General features: G+C 48.0%; 1 protein-coding gene across 25 annotated transcripts in view; it reads right to left on the reverse strand.

The window, feature by feature from the left end:
* Positions 1 to 394: 394 nt before the first annotated feature.
* The window catches only part of LOC146797530 (uncharacterized), a 64011-nt gene continuing 41742 nt past the window's right edge, over positions 395 to 22663 (reverse strand). For 16 of the 25 annotated variants that reach the window (XM_085624557.1, XM_085624567.1, XM_085624568.1 and 13 more), the window contains 2 exons: positions 2375 to 2458; positions 395 to 1401 (listed from right to left, as the gene is read on the reverse strand). In XM_085624557.1, coding sequence (XP_085480683.1) covers positions 602 to 1401; positions 2375 to 2456 — 882 coding nt within the window. In that variant the 5' untranslated portion in view covers positions 2457 to 2458 and the 3' untranslated portion in view covers positions 395 to 601. Of the gene's footprint in view, positions 1402 to 2374; positions 2459 to 2493; positions 2622 to 22663 lie in introns of those variants that run through there. The other 9 variants (XR_014968493.1, XR_014968492.1, XR_014968497.1 and 6 more) reach the window with 2 other exon arrangements.

Genomic DNA, 22663 nt, shown 5'->3' on the forward strand with positions numbered 1-22663 from the left:
TATCTCCCCATGACGCAGGCATCCTTGCCCCAAGGTGCAAGGGTGCATGCGCATGGCAGCTGTTTTTGCACCAGGGGAGAGCACAGGAATGCAACATATCATTGTACATATGTGGCATTCCTGTGCTCAGAAAGTTAGTGTGGCACAAAGGGCTTGTGGTGCTGCGCTGCGGCACTTTAATGTAAATCTGCCCCTTAAATCTCAATATGAGAACATGTATTTTCACTTTTGTGCTGTCATACCAAACAGACATTGATCAAGTACTTACACACTCTTTCATGTGTGTCCTAATTTTTCAAACAAAAAACCCAGTGGCATTGTGAAATGGAACAAACATGAAACAAGAGCACATTATTCTTAACACAAGTAGTGAATCAGCACTCATGTTGACATGTTTGTGAGTATTGAAACAAAGATTTTATTTGTAGTTTACTCTGTGATGAATACATTGTTGTTGTCACAATGTATTTTACTTCAGTGAGTGAGAAACAAATGATGTGTGGAACAGGTGTTACCGTTTTTGAAATGATATTGTCTTTTGGACATATTTATCATCAAAGGCAAATTGTTTCTGTTGATACACGACACCTGTGACTTCGTGTCAATTTAGTGTCCAGTCTTCCTCTTGAACTGCGTTGGACTCGTCCTCCTCATCAGAGTTGTCAGAGTGGCCCTTCGTTGGCTCTGTAGCTGCAGGGTGTGTTGTATTACTGATACCACCAGCAGTGGCAGAGGAAGTGTGAGGTAACACGTAATCTGGTGTCATGAAGTTTGCCATTAGGGCATTCAACATTACTTGCTGATTTTTAACAACAGTCAGCAATTCACCATGAAAGGCAGACATAGTTGCCATGTAACTGTCTTGCTTTTGCCCCATGTATCTCATTGTGTCATCGGTATTTTGGAGATGTTGAGCAACATCCCTGGTGTCACTTTGTGGTGGCATTTGTCCATGCCTCTGACTCATAATGGAGGATATGTTGGCCACAGTTTGTGCAAGTCCTGGTGTTTGGTTGTTGCTGGCTTGTTCTATACCAATGTTCCCCGATTCAGAGTTCAGGCTTCGGAGTATTGCTTGCAGGATGCCACCCACACTCTCCACAGCCACATGAACCTCTCCGAGTAGTTCCCAATGTAGAGCTACAGCGGTTCTTTGGAACTCTACCTCTGAGCTATCCAAGTCAGGGCTTGTATTTGCTGTAGCAGATTCTGTTGTTGGGGTTTGTTGGGTTTCAGCTGGAGCAGCTAACACACTGTTGTCACTCTCGGGAGGTGCTGTAGGTGACCGTACGGTGGTAATGAGGTCACCCAGTGTGTCACTGTCAATTGAAGGCAGGGTGTTGTCCATTTTGTCAACAAGATTGGTGTCATCCACACGATGTGATGTTGAAGGTGCATTCTCTGAGGAGAAAAAAAAGGTGGAAATGTGTTACTTGTGTTTGCATGTTCAATTGTAATGAGGTTTAGTAAGAGGCATCACACTCTGTGTCACAGTCAAGCGACCTATATCCTGATGCAGACTGATGCTCAAGACTCCTACCCACTTGCATGGACATTGCACCACTTATTGTTACAGTAGTGGTGCTGGTCATTGGTATTCATTATTACTTACCTGTGGACATACACTGCGTTGCAAATGTTGCTCTTAGTGGTAGGTGCACTTTCCTGCCTACACTGCAATGGCAATTGCAAATTAGTGTGTGATATCAGTGTGTTGGCCTCCTTTCCAGCACAACATACTGCCAACCTAAACATATGTTTGTATGCACATTTTGGAGACATTATGGCCCATATGTACAAGTACTCACTCGAACTACCACTAACACTAGTTAGCAGCGAGAGTTACTGTTGGTTGCAATGATGACCGCCAGAAACACTGCTGTGAATGCAATAGTAATTCCGACATTAGCAAGCAATGACTGACAAAAGGCACATTAGCGGCAATGGAAATCAAATTAGTCAGCCCTATTTTTTATGGCATCAACAGTGAAAACAAGCCTATGAGTCAACCTACAATGAGAAGTGTGATACTAAGAATATTTCACATGCAGAATGGATTTGCCTGGACCCAGTACATCACAGATCAACAACTCCCCCAACAGCCATGATGACCATCCAGAGACCCAGGGGAAGATGAAAATCTGTGCTACAATAATGAGTACAAGCACTTTGCTGAGCAATATCAGTGTTAACCCCGGGCGGAGACCCCCGCTCCGCCTGCGGAGTGTGTGGAGATTTGCCATCTCCGTGCTCAGAGGAGAAGGCAAATCTCCGCACACTTCGCAGGCGGAGCGGAGTTCGCCAGCCCTCGCCTCCACCCCCCATTATAACAAGTAATTAAACATTAATAAAAAATACATTTAAAACCACTTACCTGTACTGCGGTGTTCCTGGGCTGCCCTCGTCTTCTTCCTCGCCTTCTCGCTAATCCTTGTGAAAACTGCGCATTTGAGCATTTCTGTCGAGAGTTGAACTCAGTTACCCAGTGTCAGGGTCGATCGCATTAGCCGTAAGGCCACATCATCTCTCTGGGTGAGTGGTAGAGACCTCACAGTGCTGTCATACCACCTGGCAGCTACGGGGAGAGATGATTCCTTTCCGTAGGCATGGTGAGGGGGCCTCTGGAGGTGGGGATGGAGAGTGTTGCACAAAATATATTGGTTGCCAGGCAGTTTGTTTTGGGGAGGCGGTTGCAGGGGTAAAATGAGTCAGAATGGTCACAAGTTACTATCTCAATGGGCAATTAGGTGTGTAACACGTCATTGGTCCAGATGTATATTTCGGAAGGTTATACCGAGGAGTGGTCCATTACAATGGGTGGATTGAAATGCATGTATTGGAATGTTACCATTCTTAATCACTTTAGTAAGCACCAATTAGTGCAAGAAGAAATCATTGTATAACCCAGTTACTCTGTTTATCTGAGACCCACTTGGCATGTAACGATCACTTAGTACTGAGACACCTTGATTTCAATATTCTTTATAAACCCTTCAGTCTCTTTAAGCGGGTTGCTATAACATTGGCTAGGCATTTGGAGGTCAATGCACTTAAGACTGCAGCGGATCCCAGGGGAAGATGGGTGATTGTTCAGTTTGCAGTGCATGTGCTAAACAAGCATTTACAATGCAATGGTCTCGGCAATATTATAGGTAGAGCTATTGGTATTGCTCATTATTTTATTATCATTTTTGTATCCCTAAATAAATGGCATTGTCATTTCTATTGGCATTAGCTTTTTTTTTGCATATGTGATACCTATTGCATTAGCAGAGAGAGAGTGAGGTAGTGAGATAGAGAGAGAGAGTGAGGTAGTGAGATAGAGAGAGAGAGAGAGAGAGAGAGTGAGGTATTGAAATAGAGAGTGAGGTAGTGAGAGTGAGGTAGATAGAGAGTGAGGTAGTGAGATAGAGAGTGAGGTAGACAGAGAGTGAGGTAGTGAGGGAGAGGGATGTTGTGAGATAGTGATATATAAGCATAGAGTGATGTTGTGATGTAGTGAGATAGAGAGAAAGGTACATGCACCAGAGTGAGACAGAAATAGATAACACTGTCACGGCAGCGCTCTGAAGAAGTCACGAGCGAGAGAATACGCCTTCAGGCGTTTTACTTCAGTGACCAGCAAATGAATGAGCAAAGCTGCTCCATACTGGAAAGCACATACACACCCTGTGATTGTGGGCAAATCACTAATCTCTCCTTGCTTATCAAAAATGAGTGTCTCCTTGTGTAGTGTAACTGGTGCTCATGTTAAGCGCTCCCTATGCCTTCGGGTCGAGTTCTTGCTATAGAAAACTGCAAGAAATACAAAAAAAATCTGGATCTGTAGAAATTATAGCTAACTAAACGTCCCAGGAGGGGAAGGACGCAGCCCCGTCAGCCTGTTCGGAGGAGTTGGACGTTTTGGCCGGATTGACATGTTAAACAAGAGTCCCAAACAGCACTGGGTAAGTGGGTGGGAGAGGGGGACACGGTGGCTTAGAGGGGGCATCTACCTTTGTCTGCAGATGAAGAGGTGAGCTATGCAAATGGCGGGCATTAGCAAGGAAATAAATACTCCCGATCTTCAAATGCCCCTTTGCTGGGGGTTGAACCTCCTGCAATTAACCTGTCAGTCAATCCACAGAGATCAAACATTATGAGCTGGAATTGGAAAAAACTCACTTCGGTGCCCATGCCACGCCCCATTTCACCTAAACAACCACACATCCTTCAACATGGTATGGATGAAAGGGGAACTTTAAATTAAGCATCTCCTCCCACAAAAAGTGAAGAACACTTTTTTTATTGAAAGCTCATGGGTGGCCCTAATGAAGGGAATTCGTGCCAAAGACAGAAAGGACTACTATTGGAGCCATCCTCCAATGGGTGAAAACATTTCACTTTATAAGAGAGGAAAGAAGACGCCCGATAAGCGTATGCACTTTTCAATTAAAAAGGAAATGGCTTTCTTGGTTTCAGACTGTTTTTTTGAACCATAAAAGCCATTCTGAAAGAAAACGTTTAGTGTTTGGAGGAACAAGTCCAAAGCCTACGGGGTAAAGTGATTACCGTACCTACAGGCCCGCCGTCCTGGGAGCTCAGAGGTCGGTGCCGTTCTAAAGGTGAGCTCCAGTCAGTGCACTCCTTCCAGCCACACCTGAGACGCTTATATGTCCAGCCCTGAAAGAACAGCCGAGCTGGAGACAGACTCATCTGCAGCTGTCCCTTCGGGGCCTGGTGATGACAGACTGGCGTCAGGGAAGATCCCTGGGATTACAGGGAACAGGCGTGTAATGAGGAGGTGGGCTGTTGGGCGTGTAAACGTGCACTTACACTCACACACTGACAACCCCCAGCCAGGACTGTCCTTTAGACTGGCAGCCGCTACCACCAGAATGAGGGGGCTCTGTAACAGCAGCGTCTGCGTTTACTTTAGAAATTAAGCATCTTTCTACAAAGCGGTTCACGGAAATTAAAACAGGAGGTAGACATATTTGATGTGTCATTTGTTGCACGCTTCTTTCAGAGTTCCGGAACAGAGCATATTTCCAAACCCTTAAGCAGTGAAAACGAAAGGACATTGGAAGGTAAACATTTCAGAAAGCTAGGCTGGGAAATTAAGCTGTATGTTTTGGGGCTCAAAGAGAATGCTCTCGTGAACTTTCACAAATCGCATCAGCATATATTCGCAAGTGGCCCTGTTATATTCGGGCTAAAATGCAAATAAATATTCACAGTTGAAGGTTGTACCAAATATTTGGGCGTAGAAGACAGGCAGGTCGCCTAAAAATGTGTTATTGTGTTAAAACCTTAAATTCCACCAATCCGCTGTGCGTTGCTCTGAAATGGGTGGGGGCATGTTATCTCCCTCTTGATTGGTGGAGCCCCACATACTGCTATGCTGCATGGCCATACAGCTGTGATATACCGCATAACTAAGGATCCCTGATTTCCGTTTTTACGGATTTTTACAGATAAAAGCAGACAGAAAACATTTATTTTTGTGTCTGTATTTATTTTTAAATGTGGATAAAAAAGGAAATTGGGTTGCTTTTTAAGTAATTCTAAATACTGTCTGCCATGACTGCCAGGCCAATTGCTGTGTGGATTGATAGGTATGGGGGATAAAAAAGAAAGGAATTTTAGTGAAGAGGGTTTAACAGCAGTAGATATGCACAAAGTTGATACTGAAATATGCATATTTTCTTATCAGTGCATTGATTTATCTTCTGTGGGGGTTTACAACATTGAAACCTCGTAGCCATTCAAGTATGAGTGCATATTTACCGGTTAAATAAATGTGGATAGATGTGAATTTCAGCTGCATTTGTCCACAAATCCCCAAATAAATATGGATAAATACAGATAAAATTAGCAAAAAATAAATATGGATAAATACAGACGGAAATGTCAAAAAAATAAATACCATAAAACCGGGAGCCCTACGCATAACACAGGTATAAAGCACATTCCACATAACAGCAGGGCTACGTAGCGCGAGGCAACATATATCACTGGTAATATATGTAAAGTAATTATGTTTATAGTATTAAAAACACGATTAGTGAGACTGAAAGACGGAGCTTGATAGACGGATATCATAATAAGCCCTGTGGGAGCCTGCCTTCCACCCAGGAACATAATTCTCTGAAGCCACTCTATGAAGATACGGCATTTACATCAGTGATTTCCAGCACAGGACGAATAAGGAAAGTGAAAACAGATGGATGAAGAGTTAATTTAAACAAGTCTTACGTGCTTGAGGGAATCGTCGTTGAGGGAATCGCCCTGAACACCACCGCCTTTCTCCCAGGCGAAGCAGAAATGCCTCGGAGAAACGCAGCGGCGGTTTCAGATTCGGGGGCGTGGCTAAAAAGTGGAAAGAACAGCACGGAACACACCCCCGAATCAGAAAAAAGACGGAGCCTATTTGGAGGGACGGCGCTCTCCTCCAATGGCTGGCCTCCGTTTAGGAAGCCAGCCAATGGAGGAGAAGCAAAAAGAGAGGCGGGCTAACTGCCACTCTAACAAACATTAAATCTCCGGACTTCCGGTTCTGCCTTCGGCAGACCGGACGGTCCCTCGACCTAAAAAGGTCATTGGTATAGTGTATGGTCCAAACCTTGGCAAACTGGGAATGTTTGATTTGCTCTTTTGAGAATTTTTAGAATGGCCAGGGGATTTAATTCTGAAGGGTGATTTTAACTGTGTAATTGATTACGGGATAGATTCTACTAATTGCTCTGCTCATCCTCTAATGGTTAAAACCAGAGCATCCATTTTAGAACTCGGCCGATAATAAGGGCTGACTGATATGGAGGGCTTTATATCCCTCTAGGCCACGGTATACCCTTTACTCTTCCCCACATAAACAATATTCACAAATTGATATGGATTCTTGCCGGGGTAGCTATTCCGAGGTGCAGAAATTGAAGTCAGTCCTAGCATTACCTCAGATCATAACCCATCAATCAATCAATCAAGCATTTGTATAGCGCGCTACTCACCTGGAGGGTCTCAAGGCGCTTGGGGGAGGGGGGTCCGCTACTGCTCGAACAGCCAGGTCTTGAGTTGCTTCCTGAAGGAGAGGATGTCTTGGGTCAGGCGGAGGTGGATGGGGAGGGAGTTAACGTCTTGGCAGCCAGGTAGGAGAAGGATCTTCCTCCTGTTGTGGCTCTTCGGATGCGGGGGATGGCGGCGAGGGTGTGGCTGGTTGATCGAAGCTGGCGGGTGGGAGTGTAGAAGGTCACGCGGTCGTTGAGGTATCTTGGGCCTTGTTTGTGGAGAGCTTTGTGTGCGTGGGTGAGGAGTCGGAACGTGATTCTCTTGCTGACGGTGAGCCAGTGCAGGTTTCTCAGGTGTACGGAGATGTGGCTGTGTTGGGGAAAGTCCAGGATGAGGCGTGCTGAGGCGTTCTGGATGCGCTGGAGTAGTTTCTGGAGTTTGGCTGTGGTTCCGGCGTAGAGGGAGTTGCCGTAGTCCAGTCGGCTGGTGACGAGGGCCTGGGTGACCGTCTTCTTGGTTTAGGTGGGGATCCACCGGAAGATCTTACGTAGCATGCGTAGGATGTTGAAGCATGATGCGGAGACAGCGTTGACTTGTCTGGTCATGGAGTGGGAGGAGTCCAGGACGAAGCCCAGGTTGCGTGCGTGGTCTGTTGGTTTGGGTGCACTGCCAAGGGCAGGGGGCCACCAGGAGTCGTCCCAGGCGGAGGGTGATGATCCCAGGATGAGGACTTCAGTCTTATCTGAGTTCAGTTTCAGGCGGCTGTTCGTCATCCACTCGGCTACGTCTTTCATCCCTTCATGTAGGTTGGTTCTGGCGGTGGCGGTGGCGGGGTCGTTGGTGAGGGAGAGGATCATCTGGGTGTCGTCGGCGTAGGAGATGATGTTGAGGTTGTGTTGGCGTGCGATGGCTGCGAGGGGGCTCATGTAGACGTTGAAGAGGGTGGGGCTGAGTGATGATCCTTGTGGTACGCCAAAGATGACTTCGGTGGCCTCGGATCTGAACGGGGGTAGGCGGACTCTGTGTTCTTCTGGCGAGGAAGGAGATGATCCATTCCAGAGCCTTCTCCTGGATACCGATGTTGTTGAGGCGCTGCACTAGGGTGCGGTGGCAGACCGTGTCGAACGCCGCGGAGAGGTCCAGGAGGATGAGGGCCGTTGTTTTCCCGTTGTCGAGCAAAGCTCGGATGTCGTCGGTGGCTGCGATGAGGGCGGTCTCGGTGCTGTGGTTGGCCCGGAAGCCGGACTGCGAGTGGTCGAGGGATCCGTTCGTCTCGAGGAAGGCGGCCAGTTGTCTGTTGACGGTTTTCTCGATGACTTTGGCCGGAAAAGGAAGGAGAGAGATGGGGCGGTAGTTTTTGAGGTCGGTGGGGTCCGCTGATGGTTTCCTCGGTAGGGCGCTGAGTTCGGCGTGCCTCCAGCTCTCTGAGAAGGTGGCGGTGTCGAAGGAAGCGTTGATGATGTCCCGCAGGTGGGGTGCGATGACGGAGTCGGCCTTGTTGAAGATGTGGTGAGGGCAGGGGTCGGTTGGAGATCCTGAGTGGATGGAGTTCATCGTGCGGATGGTGTCTTCGGTGTTGACTGGGGTCCAGGCGCGGAGGGTGGTGGTGGGAGGCGTTGTTCCGGTCGTAGGGTGCGTTGGCTGTGTGCTGAAACTGTTGTGTATGTCTGCGATCTTGCTGTGGAAGAACGAGGCGAGCGAGTTGCAGAGGTCTTGCGACGTCGTGATGTCGTTGTTTCCGGCGCTGGGGTTCGAGAGCTCTTTGACGATGTTGAAGAGTTCCTTGCTGTTGCGGGCATTGTTGTTCAGTCGTTCCTTGAATGCGGATTTCTTGGTGGCGTGGATCAGCTGGTGATGTCTTCGAGTGGCGAGCTTGAGGGTGGTCATGTTGTCTGTAGTTGGGTCTCTGCGCCAGGCTCTCTCGAGGGCCCGGCAGTTCTTCTTGGAGCTCTTGAGTTCGTCGGTAAACCAAGATGCTTTCTTGGTGCCGGGTCTGGCGGGGGAAGTCTTCAGTGGAGCGAGGTAGTCTGCGCAGTTGCTGATCCATTTCGTGAGGTTGTTGGCGGCTTGGTTGGGGTTCGCTGATCTGGTGTGGGGGTTCTGGCTCAGGGATCTGGCGAGCTGGTCGGCAGTGATCTTGTTCCAGCTTCTGCGGGGGACCAGTTGCGGGTGGTGGTGAGTCGCGGTCCAGCTGAAGTGGACGCAGCTGTGGTCTGTCCAGTGGAGACCGGTGGCGTGGCTGAAGGTGATGTCCTTGCTGGAGGAGAAGACGGGGTCGAGCGTGTGGCCGGCGTAGTGGGTGGGGGTGGTCACCAGTTGCTTGAGTCCGAGGTTGGCCAGCAGGGTGGTGGTGTTGCGGTCGTTGTTGTTCTCCAGGTGGAAGTTGAGGTCCCCGAGGAGGATGTAGTCAGCGGAGGGGAGGGCGTGCGGGCTGATGAAGTCGGCGATGTTTTCGCTGAATTGTGTGCGAGGTCCCGGGGGTCTGTAGATGAGGGTGCCTCTGAGGGTGGTCTTGGGGTCGGTGTGGATCTGGAAGTGCAGGTTTTCGGCGGCTGTGAGGGTGTCTTCGAAGTTGGCCGTGATGCGGATGGTGTTCTTGTGGACGATGGTGATGCCTCCTCCATTCTGGTTGGCGCGGTCCCTCCGGGTGATCTTGTATCCGTCCGGGATGGCGATGGCGATGTCAGGTGCTGAGGAGGCGCTCATCCAGGTTTCCGTGAGGAAGGCGACGTCTGGGCATGTGGCGTCGAGCAGGTTCCAGAGTTCCACTGCGTGCCTGTGGACGGAGCGGGTGTTGAGCAGGATGCACTTCAGGTGCTTCAGGTGGTTGCTGTTGGTGCTTGGCTTGGCGGGTGCGGTACGGGTCCGGATGCAGGAGAACTTGCAGGATTGGCAGGTGAAGGGTCCGTGGGTGCGTCTTGGGGTGGCTCTGCAGCAGCCGGGGCTCCGGCCGGTGTTGAGTGCGATGAGTGACGGCGTAGGTCTTGCGGGTGGGCTGGCATCTGCGGGGGCCAGGGGGTCTGGCGCTGGGCGCAGGCCAGGCGCAGACGGGCTTGCCTTAGGCGCGCCCGCTGCGCTTGTCCGCTGCGCGGCCTGCAAATGAGTGGGAGAGGGAGGGAGGAGCAGCTGGGAGGTGGGCAGCCAATAGGGTGTGAGGGGGCGGAGCTATGGGACGCGGCAGCCAATAGGGTGCGCGGCGGCGGGAAACGGGCGGCGAGGGGGAGACGCGGGGAAAGAGAAGAAAAAAGGGACACAATCTGGGCACCAAAGGAGAGGGGGACAATCAAGGCAGCAAAATACACAGGTACAGTGGGGGAGAATCACTCACTCGTGGGTACAGAAGAGAAGGAGGGCACAGTCACTCTAACGCAAGCAGACACAATGCAGCAGCGGTCAGTGGTCACACAGGGGGCTGCGTGGCGGTGAGGGGAGCGACCTGCCTGGTAAACAGGGTCAGAGGTCACCCATTACTTCGGATGCCTTAGACCTCTGCTGGTAGAAGGGATCGTCATCAGCTTACGTTTCCTCACCATCTCCTCTCTAATTCAGATTATCAAATTCATATAGACGGGCTACTCAGGGAGTTTATTAGAGTGAATACTCGAAAGGTATGGAACGCTATGAAAAACTGTATGAGGTTCGTCACGCTACAGTTCATCCCTAACAAAAACAAGGTTATGCCGGAGGGTGTAAACCTGCTTCATCAGGGTATTGTGGAATTAAAACTTCTGCATGCTCAAGCAATACAAACCAGGGATCCAGTGGGGCAGGGTATACACCTTGAGCTAATCGAAAGTCAGTGTCTTTTAGATTGGAGGTCAGGGAAAAGGTGGCTACCAGTTATCATAAAAATGAAGTACTTCAGTAAGAATATGGTGAAAATGTAAGTCGAATTCTAGCTCATCAGATCTCTGATAAGGTGCGTTATTCGCAGTATTGAAGACAATGATGGAGTCTTGCATACTAAGGGGGGTGGGAGGGAGGAGACACCTACTACATGAAATCTTATTAGCATTACTGTTTGAGGAACGATAAGCCACTAGAGGACTGGGGCACTTACCGACCTATCTCTCTGATCAATTCAGATGCAAAAGTATTTGCAAAGATACTAGCAACTCAGCTGGCCCCCCAATGAAAAATCTGGACTCATCTCAACAATACAGCTTTATACACGGTAGGGGTACCACAAGCCACAGTAACTTGGCAATTGCTGCATTCGATGTTGCAGAAAAAAACAGAAAATAAGAGATTTTGATGGGCAAGGTTAAGGGGACTGTAGGGTAGCTGTACAATATTAAAGGATTCTGCTCACTTGCCTCTCTTTGGACTTCATATGATCTTTCTCATCTGTTTTTCTTCAAATATCCACAGCTGTGGGATTACTTTCTGTGGGGGTGCAAGGATTCAGTAGATCTTGAAGTATCGGACACATTGTCTTACTTTAATATGGCCCCTGGAAAAGCTTTGATCGTTGCACTACATCAGAGGTTTTGTCAGCAAAGCACTGATTGTTTACTACCCACCTCTAATTGTGCAGGATGCTTACCTCTGAGAACTCAGTGGTAGAGATCCAGAGTGCTTTGGAGATTATTGACCGCTCTGCTCTCTCTGTAAATTACAAATTGCAACAGATTAAGACTATCTGTATGCTTTATTATACACCTGAACGGGTGACAAAATGGATTGCGAACTGTGGTTCATTTAAGCCCAAGTGTCCAAAGTGCAGTTGCCATTCAGCAGATATTGTATATATGTTTGCCAGCTTCCCTGCCCTTCAGGAATTTTGGGCAGGTATGGCATAACTAGTAAGACCCCGTTTTGGTGGCGAATTTCAGTTGTCTACTAGGGAGATTATATTGGGGTATACAACGGATCACAATTTTAGCTCTAGCCTACTGATCGCAATTATAATCATTTCCACCCAGTTATGTACAGCCAGGTCATGGGTATCACCTTCCCCCCGTAGGCGGTTAAGTGGTGGGCAATCAACCGTCAAATTTATGAACGCGAGCTAGCAATTACTTAGGCTAGAGGCCCTCTAGCCATGAAACGTTTCAAAAGAATTTGGGCTGGTCTCATTTGGGATTCGAAATGAAAGTCTATAATCAAACTGTTGGTATGAGAACTGCATATGATGTCACCCTCCCAAGTGTTGGGAAGTGGGTTTACATTTATTATTTGCTTATTTTGGGCTTTGCTATTTCTTATGTTTTACTTTTTGAATGAAGGCTGTGAGATAAATATTGTATTCACGTCTGATTCTAAATAATTACAAAGAAAACAAAAAAAGGAAGCGCTCACATTATACTAGAGCAAATGGCAACAGAATTGGAGGGTGAAACCAAAATTAACGTAGGCCCCCGCAGTGCAGGAGACTGTGTTCTCTTTGCTGCTGCTGCCATCCGGGAACCAGGGGACTCCAGCCCCCAAGCACTGCACGCCCCCAATACGACGCAACAGGAGGCGCTCAAGAACAACGTAGGGCCCTCGCAGCGCGGGAGCCTGTGTTCTGTTTGCCACTGCTGCTATCTGAGGACCAGGGGACTGAATCCCCCAAGCACCACTGCGGCTGCACGCCTTCAATGCGACGCGCCAGGATGCACTCAAAAACAATGTAGGGCCCTGCAGTGCGGGAGCCTTTTTTGTGTTTGGAGCTGCCACCATCCAGGGACCAGAGGACTCCAGCCCCCAAGCACCCCTACGGCTGCACGCCGACAACGTGACGCTCCAGGAGGCGCTCAAAAACAACTTAGGGCCCCCACAGCGTGGGATATGCGCAGGTGCCCCTGGGCCAAGGGCGGGCCTATCCACACCCAGAGGAAGCTGGACTGGGCCTTACCTCTTGGTTCTCTCTTCTCTGACCTGGTGTTGTGATCCAGCCCTACTAGGACCTTAAGATTCTTGTCCAGTAAGGTTTCTCCTAATCTATTTTGTTTTTACTGGTCCTAATTTTTTTTATTTTGAGCAACTGCAACCCTTCGAAAAATGGCCAAACTGAAGCATATGGGTGATAGGGAGGGGACATCTAAAGGCCTTCAGAACTCTACCCTTGACTGTTTTCTGACACGGGACACCAGAATCTGTAAGAGATCATAGCAGGGCAGTAACTCACTGTAGCAAATCCATACAAACCTACCCTCTGGATACCTTTAAAAAAAACAAAAAAAAAGGTCCATGACCTATGGAAAGACCCGATCAAAGATAGCGCACTGAAGTCAGTCAACTATATCTAAACGGGGGAAGGCGCACTGCTAAAACCGAAGGCCTAAAGCTCTCAGTTCTTTACATAATGTAAATGTATTAAATAGGCAGCCTCTTTTACCAACAGATAATAAAGTAGGTCATTGGCTATCCCAAAACAGTTTTTACAAACTCCAGTTACCACGACATTTTGTATGTTAGAAGATTCAGATCGGAAGGAAGGAGGGATGAGTCCTAAATACCACCCTATTGAGATGGAAATCAGTATATGGTTCCTTTGAACAGAGCGATTGTATTTCGCTCACTCTGCGAGCTGAGGTGATGGCTACCAGGAAAGCTACCTTCCACGTGAGGTGTTGCAAGGTTGCTTTGTGGATAGGTTTGAAAGATGGACCCATCAACTTTGATAGCACCAGGTTCAGCTCCCAGGGAGGTGAAGGAGGCCGGACCGGAGGGTAGACCTTTTTAAGACCTTGTAAGAAGTCCTTCACAACCTGCAACTGAAAGAAGGACGGCTGAGAAGGAGAACACCTATATGCAGTAATGGCCGCTCGATGCACCTTAATGGAAGGGAACTTTAAGTCTGCCCAAGGTAGGTGAAGCAGGTATGGTAAAATGACTTCCTCCTGCCCCTTGGTGTGGCTACAATTGTTTAGTACGCACCACAAATTTAAAAACCTTTCCACTTGCAAGCATACGAGTGTCTAGTGGACGGTCTCCTAGCTTCTTTTAAGATGGTCATGCAGTCTTGTGGTAGCCTTAAATGACCATACTGGATGACCTCAGGAGCCATGCTGCCAAGTTCAGTGAGGGAAGGTTGGGGTAATGAATCCTCCCGTTCATCTCGGACAGCAGGTCCGGTCTGCACAGCAGTCTCCTGTGTGGGCATTCTGACGGGTTCAGAAGGTCTGGGTACCACCATTGCCTCAGCCAGTCCAAAGCAATCAGGATCATCCTCGTGTGAGAGTTTGGTCACCACCTTCGGGATGAGAGGAAGGGGTGGAAAAGCATACACAAATGTCCCTGGCCAGTCAAAAGTGCATTCCCCTTTGATCCCGGCCGATAGAACCTTGAGACGAAGTCTCGGCCTTTTTGTATTTTCGTCGTCCGCGAAGAGGTCGATTCTGGTACGACCTCACGCCTGGAAAATGTATTCGACGGCCTCGTAGTGGAGTACCCAGTCTTGTCGGTCCTCGAAGTCTCGACTGAGAGCATCCGCTTGTGAGTTCTGCCTCCCCAGCCGGTGTACCGCTGTGATCGATAGGTTCCGTGCCAGGAGCCAATACCAGAGAGCTTGAGCTTCCAGTGACAAAGTCCGTGAGCGAGTTCCTCCCAGTTTGTTCAGGTACTACATGGTGGTGGTATTGTCAGTCTGTACTAAAATGGAGTTTGTATGAATCGAAGGGAGGAAAGCCCTGAGTGCCAGATGAACAGCTCTCAGCTCCAACATGTTTATGTGATATGAGCGCTCTTTTGATGACCATTGCCCTTGTGTCTGGAGATACCCCATGTGAGCTCCCCAGCCTTGGAGGGAGGTGTCTGAGAGGGAGGTGCCTGATTAAAAGGAATCCCTACTTGCATATTCTCCTTCATCCACCATGGGATGGATGCTCTTGCTGCGTTTGAGAGATTTATCTTGTCGTCCCAGCGAGCGGTTTGCTGATCTCATTTGTCCTCCAGATCCTGCTGCAAAGGACGCATTCTCAGCCTGGCATTGGGCACTAGGAAAATCCAGGATGCCATCGACCCCAACAGGGAGGCAATCTGACAACCTGACGGCATTTTGCTGTCCACAATTTGTCTGCCTTTCTGTGTGATGGAGAACTGTCTCTCCTCCGAAGGAAACACTTTTCCTACCTCGGAGTCTACCAGCGCTCCCAGATAATGGATTCTCTGTATGGGTTGCGGAGTTGATTTTTCGAAATTCACATGAAGGCCCAGCCGGTGACAAAGCTCTAGGCATTGCAGGAAATGGTTCCTCACGCTGTGGGGGGAGGGACCCTTCAACAGCCAGTCATCCAGGTAAGGGTACACGAAGATGCCTCTGCGATGTAGTGCGGCTGCCATCACTGCCATGCTTCGTGAACACTCGGGGAGCTGAGTTCAACCCAAAGGTTAGCACTTTGAATTGGTAGTGGGTCAATCCCACCAGGAATCTCAGATATTGCCTGTGATGTTGACTGACCGAAACATGAAAGTAGGCATCTTGCAGATCCAACGAACACATCCAATCTCTGTCTGAGATGTGGATATATTTGATGGAGAGCCAACATGCGAGACTTCTTCTTGATTGACTTGAGTGTCTGCAGATCCAGAATGGGTCTGTATTCTGATTTTCAACCCTTCTTTATCAAGAAGTATCGAGTAGACCCCTCGACCTCGCTGTGATATTGGCACCTTCTCAATGGCTGATTTTCGCAGAAGGGTGGCAACTTTGCTCTGCAATATCTTCATTTGTTGGCACGATGATGGAACCGGAGGGACGGAGGGAGGATGGCGTTAAAAACGTAGCGTACCCATTCTGCAGCGTAGCTAACACCCACTGGTCCTTTTTGATAGCTCACCACTCTTTGAGATGATTTGCAATACTTCCCCCCCACTGGAGTGGTAAACGGCGACAGGGTTAGTGGCCACTCATTGTTTGGTCGGCATCTTAGCAGAGGTAGTGGACGAACGCTGGTTTCCTCTTCCCTTGGAGGAACACCGGACTTGGTACTGAGACCTTTGCTGACTTTGCTGGTTCTGATTTTTCTGACAATGAGGGGTTTGAACCCTCTGTTGGGAAGATCGATCGTAAGGTCTGAAGCATCTTCGAAACTCTTTCTTCTTTTCTAGACACACGGCCTTTAGTGTGTTTAGCTGTGTCTTCATCCGGGACATTTCCTCATCTGTGTCTGCGCCGAATAAAGATGAGCCGGAGAAGGGGAGATTGAGGATCGAGTCTGCGCTTCTGGTTTAAGTGCAGTGAGATGAAGCCAGGAAGCTCTCCTAGCACATATCCCATGGGCATAGGCGTGAGCTGAAAGAGTAGCTTCATCAGCTGTGGCACGGATTACTTGGTTCGCCACCAAGCTGCCTTCTTGCAAGATTTCTTCAAAATCTTTGCGATCTTCCTTGGGCCGCTTTTCCTTAAATCTTTGAAGGGAGTCCCACAAAGACCTGTTGTAGCGACTCAAAAGAGACGATGCATTTGAGATCTTGAGCATAGAGGCTGATGTGCCACAGACCTTCCTCCCCCACAAATCCTGTGCTTTACTCTCCTTATCTGGTGGAACAGTAGAAGAGGAGGCAACTGAGCGAGTCTCTTTTGCCGCAGAGATTATATCAGAATCCGGTGTGGGGGTCAGATCTAAGAAATAACGGGCCCTCCTACGTTGGACGATATTTCTTCAGAATCCTAGCCGGCGCGGTCTTGAGGGTCGCCGGCATAAGGAAAATGTCCATGACCAGTTGGAGTAGCCCCGGCACCAATGGCAACAGCGGTCTAGATGAAGCCCTCAGGTGTAAAGTCTCAAACATAACTAAAGACGAGCTCTGCCGAGTCGGCATAGGGATGTTCAGTTTAGTTGCCCCTCTGGAAAGTACATCCTGGAAAGTGCCAATGTCATCCACCGGAGAGACCCTCGACGGTGGGCTGTCAGTAAGAGTCGATGAGTAGTCTGTGACATGTGTGTGGAAGAGGAGGAAGGCGTTGGAGATCTGTGTCTTCTCCTCCCACTTCTGGATCTGGACCTCCTTCTGGAAGAGTGTGCAGGAGTCCGACTGCAATCTCTGCCTCTCAATGAAGTGCGATCTCTGCCCACAGCCTGCACCAGTCGAGCCAACGGAGACCTGTGGAGGGGGCTCGAGTAGTGTTGAGCCCCTATTGCTGGAGCTGTGGCCCAGTGATGCAGAGGCCGGTTCCATCTCGGTGAGAGATGGATAGAAGGCGATCTTTGCCTTTCTCATCCCTCAGGAGAGCACGCAGGAGGAGATTTTCTTCCCTCTGATTGTGCAGGCCTGTCCGCTGCATCAGGATGCCCAGTGGACACTGGACTGCTAGACATCGAGATCACTACTCCCGGATATCTGGACGATGATAATCTGTGAGGGGAACAGCGAGAACATGTTCGACGTCGGTGATGGAGAAAGGCTTAAGGAAGTAAGGCCCCTCTAGACTGCGGCCTCGATGTCAATCTTGAACGTCCCCTCTGGACAGACTGCCTCCTCGACGTCGATCGTCATCCCGGCGACGGTGATGCTTGCCTCGACGTCAACCTTCTCCTCTTCAGAGTACTCAGTCTCAAAGTCGATCAGTGTCTCGACATTAAGCATCTGCCGGACGCCGATGGAGTACCTTGCTTCGACGTCAACTTCCTATGCTCCGACGACCGGTGTCTCGATGTTGACCTCCGGTGTGCTGATGTCGACAGACGGAGTCTTGTGTCTCGAAGTCGAAGATCTCTGCATCAATCTCGACGGAGACTTGTGCCTCGACGTCGGTCGCCGTCGAGGTGGCGACGATAGAGTGATCTGTCTCCGCGTCGGACGCCTAGCCAGCGTCGATGGAGATTTGCTCCTGGACGTAGAACGTCACCAGGTTGAAAAGGGAGGGCCCTTTACCTTAGTCGACGTTGAGAGTGCAGACTTCATTGAAGTGTGATGCGCCTGCACCACCACAGTCTTCAACGACTGCTGCTTCGCCGCCGGTAGCTTTGACGCCGAAGGAGAACAGGTCGGGACCTTGCCTCTCAACATCGACCGTGTTCTCTCTTTCTGTTGCCTCACTGGAGACCTACCTCTTTCAGAGCGGCCATACAGTTGAATTCTCTTCCTGTCCTTGATGGTTGTTCTCGACAACTTCTTGCATTGATGACAGGTGTCAGAAGAGTAAGAATCAGGGAGGCAGAGTATACAGAGTGTGCATCTAATCTAGCCTTCTTTTTGCCACATGCAGGCCAAATAAGGAAGGCATTTTTGACAGAAAAAACCCTTTTCTGGAACTCCAAAAATGTTTAACCCTCACTCTAAAGCCAAAAGACATCAAGTGAAAGCAAAAAAATCCACAAAAAATGACAATTTTTAACAGAAAAGTCAAAAAAGCAGAGCTGTGAATCCAGGGTCCTGTCTGAAGGATCTGGAAAGAACTGACCTAACTGTCACCCCTGAGGCATGATGGGAAGCTAGGGGGTCATGGCTGCCTTAAAGGCATGGTGTCAGTTTTGTGTGCAAATGCTTTCATTTTCTATGCTCTTGGTTTACAATGCAGCCTGTAGGCTAACAATGTCTGCTTTTTGCAGCTTTTTCATGAGGTTAACTCATTTAAAAAAAAAAAAAAAAAAAAAAGAGTTCAAGTGGTACTTGCCCTCCTGTGTTTTTATACATACATTATGTGTTTGCAAAAGCAGTTTGTTATTGCGTTGTTTAGCCTCCTAGATGGGAGCAGCATTGGTATGAGAAAAAGATGATATATATCGCTGTATATATGTTTTTCATACATAATGTATTATTATTTCCAGGGTATCTGCACACGGGTGGGAATATTCAGTGCTTATGACTATTGATGAGGATTCCCTGGAAGAGAATTGGCGTATATTACTCGAGGCATCTAGAATGAAGGATAGCCAGTTATTCTGGCACCTTCTCTCTAAAGGGGCAATACTGCCCGTTAGTTAACATGCCTTTCATATACAACCACATGTCTGCGAAGAGTACTTCCAGAAACTATATTCTGGAAAAGACTGTGAGCCCGTGGGGGAGGCAACAGGTTGCTGGGGGTAGTAACTCAGAGCTTGTAGGGGGAAGATGTACTCCGCATTTCCTTAGTGGAAACTATGAATGCAATTAGTTCACTACAGACAGGGAATGCTCCAGGGCTAGAAAGACTACCGGGTGATCTGTACAAATCTGAGCCTAACATATGGGGCCCTTTGTTACATAGTCTTTAATGCCACCAAAGGGGAGGGGGGGGGGGGGGGGGGGGACACATTCCCGCAACCTGGAAGGGTGCTGAAATAATTCCCATATTTAAAAAAGGGGCTAAATGAGACCCCGCAAATTACAGGCCCATTAGCCTTATAGATATATCCCAGGAAGCCTTCAGCAAAGTGATCCTGTCACATCTCAATAGCTGGATTGAGGAAAACACCATACTCTCATTTGCAGGCGGGTTTAAGGGCCTCCACAAGCACTCTAAATCAGGTGTTTCGATTTTCCCTGCTCATCTGGAAGGAAGTTAAGATCAGGAGGAGCCATCTGTAGGTCGTGTTTGTCGACCTTAAAACGGCATTCAATTCCATCAATCGCACCAGGCTCTGGGCTGCCCTTAAGGACCTTAGACTCCCCTGTAGCCTGCTCCAACTCCTGGTCCGTTTACATCAAGATAATTATGCTAAAGTCATGGTAGTTTCACCAATAACATACTGGTTTCCAAAGGGGTGCGATAGGGCTGTGTGCTGGGCCCAACCCTGTTTACCTTGTACATGAACGGGCTCATAAGTGATCTTTAAGATTGTGGCGGTGACTCGCCAAAACTAGCAGGCAAGCGGATACCCTCTCTGTTATACGCAGACGCCACGCTACTCATTTCTAAAACCCAAATGGGCATCCAGAACGTGTTAACTAAGTTTGCGATTGCATGCAAAGACCGGGCCTTGAAATAAACTGCTAAAAAAAAGTTTATGGTTTTAAATCCACCAAGGGGAAAGTGAGGTTGGGTACCCAACTCTTAGTGCAGGTCAAGGATTTTAACTATTTGGGTGTTAGAATTAGCGAGAATATGATATGGACTTGCCAAATCCAGAAGAGCATGCTGACACTTCAGCAAGTGGACTGTGCAATAGTTATGAGAGTTAAACGTTCAGCACTCCACCCAATTTTTCCCACTTTAGAAACACATCAGGCTAAAGAATTGAGAGCAGCCCTTTACTGTGCCGAGTTGTGGGGGCTAGCGCATTCTAATCAGCTAGAGGTCACAGAAAATACATTTTTAAGATCGATATGTAATCTTTCAGTGCATACACCTTTACTACCTCAACACCTTGATCTCGACCTAAGGTCCATTACCCACTTCGCTGTCCTCAAGGTTCTAATGTTTTGGATAAGACTCTGGACTAGTAATACCCAGATTCCAGTAAAGGACGCTGTGGAAGAACTATTAACCCTTAAAAGATAGTCAGGGCATTTGGTTTCAAAAGGTTAAGGAGTGTTTTTTTTTTTTTAATTGGGGCTAGGGACCATGTGATACACATTAACTAAGTAAGAGAAGGATTGCTTTCCTAGAGGACCCTACTATTCTTGTTGCTTAAGTTACATAACATTTTTTTATATATTAGGTACACTCTTGATGAAGGTACAGTTTATCTACACTCTACCCTAATTACTGCTACAGAAATATCTTTAGAAGGGGAACCTTGGATTTCAGTAAAGCACTCAATTAGTTTAAAGTTGTTTTTAATAGCAAGTGTTTTGAAACATGGGTTTTGACAAAATGGTTATCAGTTGGAATAAAGTGATCAATCCGACTCATGATGCAAGAATTGAAATAAGAGACAACACGGCTGTACTCACGCCATCTCTTTTTAAATCTATCTGAAGAGTGCTACGGCTATTTGAGCTTGAGTTATGAGGAGAAAAAAAAACGGTGTGGAGCAAAGGATTTTGTCTCCACCTTTTTATTAATCTTCAGTATAGCAATTTGTTTGGGCAAAAGCTAAGTTCAACTGCCAAAACAATGGTTGTACTGATATCTTATTGGCTCAAGAAGGTTTTCCCTAACTTAAGGTGGACGTTATAATTAGATCGCCCCATGCAACAGGAATCTCTCTATACCGTGGTTTCCGTTGTCTGGGAGGGATTTTCTATCAACTAAGTAGGCAGGTATGTTATGTTATTTCTAAAGCGCAACTGTTACCCGAAGGTGTCCTGGCGCTATCTATAGAGAACCTCCCACAGAGCTCACCAAAAAAAGGCCGCAAATTAAACATTAAACATCCAGGTTTTTAAGGCTTTCCTGAAAGCCAAGAAATCCATACTATTTCGAAGCTGAAATGGGAGGGCATTCCAAGCTTTGGCTGCCCCCACTCGAAAACTCCTGCCTCCCCAGCTGACTTTTTTTTAAAGTGGGAACTCCTACCAATTTAGCTCCTAAGGAGCGCAGTGGTCTATTCGGAACATGCCACTGAAACTGCTGCTTCAGGTGTTCTGGGCCAATCTCGTGAAGAGCTTTGAAAACGGTGCAGATCTGATGTCACCAGAAACGGAGGCGAACTTAGGTGTCCCTGTGAGCAGTCTGGCGGACGAATTCTGTAGAAGTTGTAGTCTATGCAGCACACGCTCCTGGATATTAAGGTAGAGGCTGTTACAATAGTCCAGCCTTGTCATAGTCAATGCGGTCACTACTGTACGTTGATTTTCCTTTGGTACGTACTGTAGAATTTTCTTACAAGATCTCAGGACAAATGTGGCCTATCGTCAATCAAAACTCCCAGGTTTTTTACTTTCCTGGAAGGGATTGGAAGTAAGCCCAGCGAAGCTGGCCACCAACTTGGGGTCCAGAACTTGGGAGCACTGCCAAACAAAATGACCTCCATCTTGCTCGAGTTAAGTTTTAAGCAGTTTTAAGACATCCATATACCCACTGCATCCATACAATCATGAAATCGTAGTTCTGTCCCCCTCTCTTGCCCTGGTAGCAGAGACACCGCAATGTGAGTGTCATCTGCATAGGATGTCAGATCAAATCCAAAGGATCTGATTAGGGGTGCAAGTGAGGAAACGTATACATTAAACAGTGTTGGACTAAGAGAGGAGCCCTGCGGAACCCCGCAGGGCAGAGAGAACGGTTTGGAACAAAATGTGCCAAGAGACACTGTTTTCTGTCCGAAAGGAAGGACTTCAAAAGTTCCCATGCTTTGCCTTGTACTCCACATTCCCAAAACCGGTCCATCAACAAATCATGATGGACCGTGTTGAAGGCCGCAGACAAGTCCAGCATGTTCATTGCGGCCTTGCCTCCCTGATCTAGTACGGCCCTAATTTCTTCTGTAGATTTTAGCAGAGCGGACTCCGTACTGTGACCCGCTCTGAACCCGTGTTGGGTTGGATCTAGTACTTGAGCTTCCCGTAAGTATGTGGTAAATTGTGCATTCATACTTTTGTCGGCCAATTTAGCTGGCAGAGGGATACGCGAGATAGGACGAAAGTTATTAGGATCCTTCGGGTCCAGATTGGGTTTCTTAAGTATAGGCAAAATTGATGCAGATTTCCAGGCTATGGGGAAGTGTCCTTCCTTGAACATGGCATTTATGATAGCGGTCAGTGTTATCATAATCTGTTCTGGGGCTAGCCTTAAAACTGCCACTGGACATGGATCGTGAGGAGAGCCTGAATTGAAAGTGACTCACACAAGCAGCAAGTCTTTCTTCCATCATTTTAATCAGCTATTTGACAATCAGCTAAACTGTGTCAAGGAAGCTTAGCACTAGGGCTAGGATTT

Source organism: Triturus cristatus, chromosome 9, assembly GCF_964204655.1.
Source record: "Triturus cristatus chromosome 9, aTriCri1.1, whole genome shotgun sequence".
NCBI lineage: Eukaryota > Metazoa > Chordata > Amphibia > Caudata > Salamandridae > Triturus > Triturus cristatus.